This window comes from Hevea brasiliensis, chromosome 13 (genome assembly GCF_030052815.1).
Source record: "Hevea brasiliensis isolate MT/VB/25A 57/8 chromosome 13, ASM3005281v1, whole genome shotgun sequence".
Classification (NCBI taxonomy): Eukaryota; Viridiplantae; Streptophyta; class Magnoliopsida; order Malpighiales; family Euphorbiaceae; genus Hevea; species Hevea brasiliensis.
The window spans coordinates 89024807-89036331 of NC_079505.1; the positions used below are offsets into that span (position 1 = coordinate 89024807).

The window sequence follows — 11525 nt, forward strand, 5'->3', positions numbered from 1 at the left end:
AATCTACCTTGTTTGGACGTCCCTTTGCTCTGATACCAAAACTAATGTGAACCTTCAAGCAATTGGTAACTTGAAAACCCACATTCAAGAATTAAATGAACAATATTGAAAGCACCAAATCAAGATGTATGAATTTGATTCTTTGAACCAGCACAATGTGTAATTCAAAGAAAATATCAGAAATTGGATTCTTGACCTAATTCATATGGAGAATGAATAAACCAAGAATATTATGCACATTAAACCTTGCAAGATAGAAATCTCAGCAAGTTAATGAACTTCACAAGAACAAAGGTAACAGTCAATTTACTCACTAAAGGAGCAGAAACAATCTTTCATTAATATTCAAAGTGTGTCCTCCACTCTCTTATTACACTTGTATTTATAGCCTCTTGCCTTCAAAGCTAAAGACAAAAATATCCCTACTTTAGTAACAGCTGTAAGGAGCTTTAAGTCCAAACAAAAATTAATCTATCAAAAAACTAAAAACTCCTTACAAAAAGTAAATTTAACACAGCAGCAAATAAGGGCATTTAAGTCCAAAAGAGAGGTGGTTATAACAGATGGAATATTCCTTGAAAAAAAGGTGCCAGCAGATGCATGTACATGAGTTGGATCTGGTGCATGCATGTCCACAGGTTATTACATGTAATCTAATGCTCCACATGACACTGGTCACTTCTAAGCTTAATTTTTACCAAATTTAATCCTTTATAATTTTCTTCATGCCATTCCAGCTTATAATCCTTGCTTCTTATGATTTCATAAATTAAATTCTGAAGTGATTTAGCTCTAGCCCTAGTAATTGGACCTTGGATGAAATCCTTTAGTGTGTGTATGTAGCTTGATTCTCATAAGTTATTTTCTTTTGTCTTAGGATTATTTAAGTCACTTTCTTATGTTATAACAGAAATCGGTTATTATATATGAATGAAAGATTGTTAAAGAAGTTTTACATTATAGTGATGGTATATTTTCTTCTCCATTAACGAGAAGAGTGCCGCTAATTCACACATTAGTGACGAAATTGTGTCGCTACTGAAAGGACATCGTCGCCAAATTAAAAACAACACCAGCTCTAAATCCCAAAGAAAACGTAAAACTAAAATGCAGCACAAGTCCATTATTATGATTCCAAAACTATTACTTATAAGCTAAGAAAATTAATTTCATACAGGAAAATTACAATTCATGTATTGGCACAGTGATGATAAAAATCAAATTATAATGATTTATTAATTGCATTTCTAACATTTCATCTGTACAAGTGGCCGGTACATTTACACACCTCAAACAGCTAGCAATAACTTTATCATATCTTGTGAAATTTTAAATCACACTAGGATGTTTCTTTTCCTGTTCTTTTTCCTCTTTCCGGGAAAAAAAAAAAAAAAGGACTAGCCTTCAGATTCACAAATTTCCAGAGTCTGACTGTCAACCCTCAACGGGAAACAGTTTCTTTTCCCCTACTTTTTGGTATTTTTGGGAACAACATATTGTACGGGTGAAAAAACCAGAATTTTCGTCAGAGCTTCAAGCCATCCTGCGCCTTCCATCTGCTGCATAAGTCATCAATTTTCAAAGTAGCTTAAGTAATTTCCCATCAGCAAGCCCACTCAAGTATCAGTTGAAGTTACAGACAGACTGCCGCTAACCAATCAAACCCATGTTAACACACAATTGTCACTCTGAAATCCGGAGATTCTTATCAAGCAAGCACATATGATTGTCATCAAGATCTCTTTAACCAAGTGGCTGGCCCTTCCGTTGGTGAGCTACCTACCATATGATCTCCAAACCTCTCTCCATTGTCTCCTAGTGCCGCTTCTTTCAAATTGATAGTTGTGAGCATCTGTGCATGTTCTATATGCGCTGCTTCCACTCTCTCTCTTTTTGGCATTCCTCTTCTCTTCTTCAAGATCATACTGTGAGCGCTGCAAACAGATGGCAATTGACAAAAATAAACACCAAATTTTCTCTCCCAAGAAAAAGAAAAGGGCTAAAATTAACAGTTTGTTTAGCCAAGTAAACATGTTATGCTACAAAAGAAAGGCAGTGTCAACGGCGAAAGAAAATCATAATTTATATTCAAGTTCAAAGGGTTGCCACAGATAAGGGCATGGGAAAGCGATAGACCCTTGTCAATCTAAAAGAGAGAAAACATGTGATCTAGAAACACATAGGAAGGAGAACCATGTGTATTGATCTAAAACATAAGAAGAAATGAACGAGTAGCAATCTAAAAGAAAGAAAAACACGTGAACTAGAAATACACAGGAAGGAGAACTCTGCTCATTGATCTAAATATAAGAAATGAAGAAGTGATCCAAATATACTAAGCTTACAAGTAAAATTTTTTTTCCTCTAAGTCATTTGAAAAAAATGCTGATCTGAGTACTGAGAATCATGTAAAATGTCAGTGTATGATGATTCTCTTACAGGAGGAGGGATACAAGAGTGAAGAATCCAAGGAAAAGAAAAAAAGCAAGTGTTTTATGATTCCCCATAGTCTGCAGTCTACATGAATACATTTTCATAGATCATGCATACATAACCAGGCAAGGCTCTGAGAAGCTAAACTGTCTTCAACTTCTCGTCAGTGTTCTGAGAAGCTGACTGATCATTACCTGGCAAGTGTCCTAACATCATGCATACACAACAGCACCATGATTTTTCACAGAAAACCAATTTGTAGGGTGCCTTCGGTTCTTGTAATCATTGTTTATATTGGTAGTTGATTTTGCATTAACCCACTGCTTCTTTGTGCTTACACCTTTGTTGCACTTCCTTCTTTTCCACAAACAAATACCCTTCACATTCTCCATTTTTACCTAACATGTGTTAAATAACTTGTGCTTAAAATCAGAGCTTACCAGTGGCAATTAGACCCATACCTTCCATTGGGACAGCACCTTTGCCCAGACCAACTCAAAGCAAGTTGATAATACTCCACTAGATAAGTCCACATTTTGGATGCAAAAAGCTAGACCTGATCAAAAGGCTGGTGCAGCCTGGCCTTTGAGGTCCATGTGTTTGATGAGGCCAGACCACATTAATAAAAGAATATTTTAACCGTTGGGAAGGTCAGGCCTCAAGGGAAATGAGTCCTCATGCCCAGCCCAGTTCGTTGACTGATTGGGCCACACCAGGCCTGGGCATAACCCTTTATTCAGGTCAGTCTGGGTGGGGGCCTTTGGCCCGTGAGCTAGTCGCTCAAAAAACAAATAAAAGAAAATTTGAACCAATAAAAGATTACAAAACCATAATAATAATAACATGCAAGACCTTAGTAGGGTCTGAAAGTACTGCATATGCCTCCCCAATCATTTTAAAAAGTCTGTCTGCATGTTTGTGGATTTCTTCTCCTATCTCTTTCCAGAGACCATCATCTCCATTCTCACTTCTTGCCAATGACTGACCAGCCTACATCAATAATCAATTTGTCAGCGAGGAAAATCATTGTAAGATATGGCTATAGCAGAATATGAAGAAACCTTGTCAGGATGGTGCCTAAGTGCAGCTTTCCGATATGCCTTCTTAATTTCTGAGGCTGAAGCAGAAGGTTCAACTCCCCTGCCATCATCATTTGAATATTAAACGATTTTAAGCCTCAACTATGATCGACCTTAACTATCAGCAGTTACTTAGCAGCAAGACATTTTTAAAGCGAAGGTAGAGGCATTACATCTCACATACACATTTTTATATTTATACAAATAAACAGGGAGACGAGGGTTATCATAAATCCCTATATACCTAGCAATTTTCAATTTGAACTTTTGTTCTAAAACATCTAGTACTTTCAATTTCGAACAAAAAGCTAAAACAGTTCATTGCGAAGTAAAACAAGATAATCTCACCCATTTACCCAAGAATCAAGAATAAACTTTTTCATGAAAGTTTTCTGATTACTAATTATTCTCAAATTATACCAGTATAATGGTTTTTTATGAGTTGAGTGATGCTTGGGAATTTATTTCAATATAACACCTAAATGACCACATCACATTGCATTTCAATGATCTAAAAATGTCTACCCCTCCCTTCATACAATCTTCCACTTTAACTGGCACACAGCACCCTCATTTCTGGACCATGTTGATCTACATAACAGTGAACATTGTTAAGAATCATCCAAGATAATGCAAACAGATAAAGAATTAAATGCACTCACCCCAAAGTGCTCATTGATCAGAAGACAAGCATACTTTTTCTCAGAAAATGGCTTCAAAGAAAAATGTGGAGGAAAAGAAACTATGGGGCACAACTGATTCTGGAGTGAAAATGGCCATAACACTTCTATCATGTATTTTCTCAAGTGTCATATTAATTCACAAATGCATGCAGACAGAAATTGAGGTTACTTAAAGCAAATTTTCCTACAGAATAATGCATTTGGGATTCTTAGCTAAAATTTTTCATTAAACCTGACATCATAAAAAAAGGTGAGAACTTATGTAGCTTGCTAAATAAAGAAGACTTACAAAATGAGGTACATATCCAGAGGAATCTTCTTTCTAGCTGCTTCTTCAATCGTGGAAAGACGCATACGAGCTTGTCTTAAATCATTTGCCAAGTTTCCCATTCTATCAGATGATCCAAACTGATTGGACTTCTCCTCTACTTGCTTAGTGAGAGTAGATACAAGTCTCTGAAGATCACTAGCTGCTTGTCCATAATCCCCAATCATCTCATATAAAGTGGATCTTCTAGAAATTGCCTATTGAAGCATAGACATTATATATGTAAAGGATCAGTTTGAATTACCAAGTAAGCTTAATAAGCTTCAATCTATACCTTGTTAGCAGCCAAAAAGATTTATGCTTTCAGTTCTTCAGGTAAGAAAGCTGATTTAAGAGACTATTATAATTATAAGCGCCCATTTAGAAGTTCTAACGTTTTAACCAAGAACATTAGTCAAAAAATTCACCACTAATAGCATTGAGTGATAAAATGTAGAATAAATAAAGAACAAAGAACAAAGCAAGGACTAATCCTTGAAAAGAAAACTAATTCTCAATAATTTTATTAATCTCAATAATAATCATAGCCTAAAACTTCTAAATAATTGAAAATTAACTCTATTTATAGAGCTTATAACCCTAATCAAATTAGGAATAGAAACCCTAATTCAACTCTAATTTAGAATACTAAATAAGATAAACTAGAAAATAATAGACCTAATAATAATAAAATTCCTAAATAATAAAAACTCTTTAATTTCCTAATTCTATAATAATTAAAATTCCTAAATAAAATTCTAAACTTCCTATTTCGCATCACATGGTTGCTTATGCACATCACTAAAAATGGGGGCAAATTCAAAAAGGAGTAACTGCATTACATCATGCATCATCTATCATGTTCTCTAATTTTAAATAAGTCTGACCCAACAGCCAAATTAAGTTGCTTTTTCAAAATCACAATTTTCAAATATGGAAACAGTAGCAGGTTTACACATCAAGTAAGAACAATAATTATTCCCAATTTCCTCATAAAACATCAGGTTCAAATCTTCAGATATTAAGTCCTCAAATGGCAAAAAGGATGAACACTGTCAAAGCCAAAAAGAAGGAATCAATTCAGAGGAAAACCTTCAGATAACTTCCATCAAGAGCTATTGCTAGGCTGCAGTCTGCAATAGCATCAGTAATTTGGCCCAATGCTTTGTATGCAGCAGCTCGATTGCAGAAACAAATAGCTGCAAAAGGACGCGCCTCTACATTGCATGACAGGGCAGCAGTGTAATGCTCAATGGCTTCTGAATGCTTTCCTGCTTGAAATGCTTCATTTCCTGCAGCCTAAAATTGAGGATAAAAAATAAAATATTTAATTATTAAATATGATGATGTGGTCAAGAAATAACCTGCAGGGAATCTTCTTAAGGTCTCAGATATGAACATTTAAGCTATCTAATATAAAATAAAGTACAGAAAATCTTTATCAAATGCCTTAAACATTTGTCAAAAATATTGTATTCTCGTCTGACTATATATCAGATTTATCAATCCCCAAACATGTGTTCATAACACAGTTGAATTGATTAAATACTTTCATTCTGTGGTTAAAATGAAGTGGCTTAACTTCAAGTAGAAACCAATGAATGGTTCAATAAAAAAGAGTGGCAAAACAGGATTGTATTCCACTATTCCTTTAGAGGATTCACCATTCAAAATCCATACAACACAAGCATGTTGAACGCAAGCTGGACAGCCATTCCCATGTTGATGCCATGAGATAACACATTAAGGTGACTAAAACACTATACCATCCATTCAGAAAGAAAATCTCATAAGCAGTGCTGTACCTTATGGTGTAAGAGTTCTCGTATAGTGGCAGCTAAGGGTATTAATGATTCCATCATCTTGTCATCATTCCTGCGCACACCACTGAAAGAACAACACTAGTATCAAATTAAAAAAATGAAACCAAAGTTATTCCATATAAGTAAGGAGTATGAGTTACCTTTTTTCAATCAGTTCCTCTTGCCTTTGTAGTGAACCAATAGCCTCCTCCAGCTTTCCAAGATAGAAGTAGGATTTGAAAATCAGGTGGCTTCGCCAAAGAGAAAAGGAGGAATCCTTCATAAGATCACTACTATCTAGATCTGCTGATTGGCAATCAGCATATATCAGAGGAGAATTCTGTTCAGCAGAATCAAAAGTCTGCTCACATAGCTGAATTACTTCATCATACTTTCGCAGCTGCAAGATAATACAAAAGTTTACTCAGTTCTGAATATGGTTTGGTGCTTAAAAGAAACCTATAGACTCCAAACCACACGGATTGAAATTTTCCAAGCACAAGTAGAACAAACACAAACCAGGAAAAGGGACTTTGCTTTCATTTCAAGTAATTTTTCTGAGAATGGGCTCATAGTTGAGGCCTCCAAAATAAGTTCCAAAGCACATCCTGCATCATAGGAAGTTTTCCTTTGCAAAAGTTCAGCAGACTGTTGCAAGCATTCAGACACTTTCTGCCAGTCAAGAAAAGAAAAAACTGATCAAGTAAAAGAATCAGATAGGCAATAAAAGTTTCATAAGTCAGAATTTCAAATATGTAAGGATTTATCATTTTAACCAGTTTTAAAATTACACCATGTTTATTTATATGCATTCTGGCCCTCTTTTTTTAGATCCATATATTAATAAAGACCATTATAGCACTTATTTGATTAAAGGACAATCTACAAGATTCTACTTACAAAAATGGCAAGGGGAAAAAAAAAAAAAAGAGTACCTGTGCCTTTTGTAGTCCCTCAGAGGCCTCAACTGCATTTTTTCGGTCCACACAGATGTCACTTCCTAACTGTAAGCACTTCATGAAATACTGTGATGCATCTTCAACTTCCCCCAGGGCCAGGTAACAACTTAAGGATAAAAATAATAACAAGAAATAATGCTTAGTCAATATTAAACACCACCCAGACTGAACTCACATAATATTGCAAATCAACCAGATTATGCTATGTAAAATGAATGTGATTTTGGAATTGAGATTGAAATTACTTTTTCATAAATGAACCTCTTCAGATGATATTGCAAAAAGTAGTCTGGATCTTTCTCTTAGTTGATTTGGAGATTTTATAATCCAAACATGTCAAATCAACCCTAGAGATTAATTTTAATTGCTATTGCCATTAATCACACATTTGAGACAGAGTTTTTCTCAACAGCAACTAGAACAACATACCAAACAAAACCTGAGTAGTTAGATCAAGGATATTCAGAGAAGTATAGCGTCAAAACCATTTGTTTAATTCATTTACAAACAGCAAATTTACTACTTGATAGCACAAATGGTAATGCAACTCAACCAAGCCAACTTAACAAAATTGGAAGAGAACAAGGGCATTATAACACAGTATTTATGAAATCCTTCAGCAGCAAACCAGTGCAATAAAATTAAAATAGCATTTAATGAGGTAAACACAACTAAATCAATAACTCCAAATAAAAGACCATAAAAAACCACAAGAAAAAAAAAAAGAGAGCCCTTACTTTGCAGCTCTAACTTTTACCCTGAGAAAAGTGGGATCAATTTCAGCAGCCATCTTACAATCTCCAAGTGCAGCTCTCATTCTTCCAAGAGACACTCGTGTTGCTGCACGGTTGCTATAGCACAACATCAACGCCCTGAGACAGCTTCTAGATGTCTCACTTGTAGAAACACAATTTATCCCTTGTGTGTAACAATCCTCAGCTTTGGACAAATCTCCGTGCGTATATGCTTGGTTTCCCCTAAAATAAAAGATTAAAAACTAATGAACTCAAAGTTGACAGCAACAAGCACAATCAATAGTTACAAAACCAAAAGACCAGCTAAGACCAAAAAAAAAATGTGGAAAGATGATAAGAAAATATTCCAAATTAGAAGAAGCTATATTAAATTATTAATACCTTAATCGCCACTTTTCACATGCTTCCTGAGCTGCAACTGATGCGGCAGAAATCAAATCAGACTCCTGCTTCATCTCCTGTCCTCTAAGCCCCTCAGAATTATCTCCAATCATGTGGAATGGAGTGGATAGACCAACTTTCTTTGCCAGAGTAGGGGACGAAGGCAATGAAGCTCCAGAAAATATAGTAAACTGTGAAGATGATGGCGCATATGAAACTTTCGCATTTGGAGTGGAATTATAAGAATCATGACCAACTTTAACCCAATTTTTCTTTTTATTCTGACGTTTTGATGATGGTTGAGCAGCAGCAGAAGCAGCAAAGGTAAAACCAGAACCAATAAAATCCTCAGAACTTGCAGGAGAACCAAATTGAACCCTGACATCACTATCTCGCTTCTCAATATTTGTACTAGAACTGGCTCCATTTTCTGCTGAAGTAACCACAACATCATTGATAAAGTCTACTTCCTCATTTGCAGATTTAAAGCTTTCTGTTTCAGCCCATGATGTGGAATCTTCTGGAGGATTTTCAGCACCAATACCTTTATCAGAACAATAACCAGAACCTTCGCTTTTCGATGCTCTGAATTGCACATCGTCTTCATTTATATCCATTTGTTGTGTTGCAACAACCAAAACTTCATCTATGGCATCGTTCAAAGCAGATGCTTGTGAACCAGTTGATGGATATTGGTTATCAAGACTGAAAGATTCCTCAGATGCCACAGAAGTTTCCCTTGAAATTTGAGTATCAGATAATGTTTCCTGATATGGCGAAACATCCATGGGTGAATAAGATTCAGAAGCCTCAGGGATTTCACGACAACCACTTTCCCTTGAAACAAAATCTTGCCCAGTCCATAGATGGACTTTGGCTGGTTGCTTCAACTTTCCTTTTTTTTTCTTTACTTTTGAGTCTTTAAACTTCGCACTGATTTCTACTTTCCGATTTAAACCAGAGAATAGATTTCCCTTGGGATTCGGTGTTTTAAATTCAAGAAAGCGTGATCCAACACCATCTTGCTTGCTTGTAAAAATAAACCCATCTCTTTTCTCCGCTCTACCTGTTGGTGGCAATCCAAAAGCATACCCACCAGCTAAGCCACTGGATGAGAAAGCAGATGATGGTCCTGCAAGTCCACTTGGCTGTGTCTCAACTTTGGGTTGGTCAATAGGAACTTGACTACTACTTGCCTCCTCACCCTGCACCCCTCCCTTGAAAGTAAACTTCATCGGAGCAGAATTACCAAAATCATGGAACTTCTTAACACCCCCATTTCCAGTTTGCATTTGCTTGGCAAAGATTCGAGAAGAAGAAAATCCCATGTCCGTTTGATCAGAAGATTCTCCGATTGCACTTGCAATGTTCAACTTGCTCTCCATCTCGCTCAACTGTATGTTTTCTGTTTCTCTACCCGATTGACTCCTAGTTCCTTTCCGGCTTCCAGATGCAAAACTATCCTTCTCATAGGTCTTACTATCAATGTCATTAGCATCCGAAGAATCCTTGATGTTCAAATTCTTAATCTCATCAGGAAGTACATTCTCCAAGCTTTTGGCACCACTTCTGAAACCAGACATTTTCACATCATCGACACTGGAAATACCGCTACCCCTATTGAAATCCTTTGTCTCTTCGATATTTAATTTCTTCTTCAACTCATCTGGTAGCTTTGATTCCACATTTTTCCCAATGGAAGCAGTCACATTGTCACCACTCCTGAGCCCAAATTTGGCAATATCATTTGCCGTTAATTTGGACCTTTCATCAGCAAGCTTCTCAATCTCGTTATCATCAATGGTCAACTTCTTCGTGCCATCATTAATAATGGAACTCTTATTGTGATCGCTCCCGAACACAAAATCACTTCTATCGCTTGCATTTAAGTTATTATTCAGGAACACAATTCCGCTCCCAATTCTCACATTTTTCATTTGTTCAATGACTTTTTTCTCCACATTCCACTTCCCTGAATCTGAATTCCCACCCAAAATACTTTTACTGGTTCCAAAAACAAACGACTCATTCCCACCGCTACCAAACCCAAATGCAGTGGACTTTGAAACATCCTGCTCAGCAGAGCCCGAAACAGGTCCGAACGGATTAAAACCGGGCCCCGCACAGGTGTCAGCTGGGAATTTCAAATTCTGGGAATTGGATTCCTTTCTCGCTTTCACGAATCTCGGCTTCGAAAGAGGCTTCCCCGATGATCGTGGAATAGAAGGCGAGCTAAAGTTCAAATTCTGGGCATTTCCGCTTGAATTTGAAAACCCGTAATTTAAATCACCAAAATTTAATGGGTTCATGGCGTTCGAGAAGCTTAGCAATGGTGGTTGTTGTGCCGATAGAGAATCCAAATAAAAACAAGAGGCAATAAAAAGAGGATGAGAAATCTGACCGTTAATATTAGGGTTTTGAATCAGAGCCCCGGTGTCTAGCAACGCCGGTGACATGTCAATGTGGGAGTCATGAAATCAGAAAAGAGGGGTAAGAAAGTGGCGATTAAACGGCTGTTATTGAGACAATGATTGGGATGAACGGGCGTAATAAATAAAGGCGTGGGGTTTGGTTTTAATAATTGAGAGAGAGAGAGAGAGAGAGAGAGAGAGAGATGCATATGCAATAAGCGATGTGTAGATAGGTGTGTGTTCCTTCGATTTGAAGGAACGGAGAGAGAGATAGAAAGATAAGGGTCACCGTTTCACGGCCTCACGGGGGTTGTGATGGTTCTCTTTTCACCATTGTCATGTGCTTGTGCTCTCTGTTCTGATCCTCTCTTTGATCTCCTTTTCCTTAACTTTGCCTTTACTGATTGATTTCCTTTCCTTTTTTTATTTTTTTTAATTTATGTAATAGTTATTTAACATATTTAATTTAAATTATAAAAAAATATAATTAATTATTATTTTTTTAATAATTAAATCTGATTAAAATTTCATATTTTAAAATACTTATTTTTTATTATTATAATTAAAAATATGTAATATTTATTTGATATGATTTTTAGACATATTATCAACAATGACATGACTTTAAAGCTAAAGAACCACATAAAATTGCACATGAGCATGTCATTAGAAAGGACTTATCATAATTACGGATTATCTAGCAGACTACTCAGTT

The 11525-nt window shown here is 36.2% G+C and overlaps 1 protein-coding gene across 2 annotated transcripts; it reads right to left on the bottom strand.

The window, feature by feature from the left end:
* Positions 1-1208: 1208 nt before the first annotated feature.
* LOC110647577 (uncharacterized) lies at positions 1209-11228 on the bottom strand. Of its 2 annotated transcripts, none has more exons than XM_021801492.2 (11): positions 8400-11228; positions 8001-8240; positions 7240-7369; positions 6824-6976; positions 6466-6704; positions 6308-6377; positions 5595-5801; positions 4485-4720; positions 3495-3573; positions 3286-3423; positions 1209-1934 (listed from the first exon to the last, which is right to left on the bottom strand). In XM_021801492.2, the coding sequence occupies exons 1-11, from the start codon at positions 10853-10855 to the stop codon at positions 1776-1778; spliced, it is 4107 nt and encodes a 1368-aa protein (XP_021657184.2). In that variant the 5' UTR covers positions 10856-11228; the 3' UTR covers positions 1209-1775. The 2 variants fall into 2 exon arrangements, with proteins under 2 accessions (XP_021657184.2, XP_021657183.2); XM_021801491.2 differs by having other exon boundaries at positions 6308-6389.
* Between the last annotated feature and the right edge of the window lie 297 nt (positions 11229-11525).

Excerpts from the sequence above, each read along its gene's own strand:
- LOC110647577 (XM_021801491.2), bottom strand. The coding sequence starts at position 10,855 with ATGTCACCGGCGTTGCTAGACACCGGGGCTCTGATTCAAAACCCTAAT. Across the intron at positions 7,370-8,000 it reads GTAAAAGTTAGAGCTGCAAA|TTGTTACCTGGCCCTGGGGG; the intron begins GTAAGGGCTCTC and ends TTTATCCTTAAG. Across the intron at positions 3,424-3,494 it reads TTAGGCACCATCCTGACAAG|GCTGGTCAGTCATTGGCAAG; the intron begins GTTTCTTCATAT and ends TTATTGATGTAG.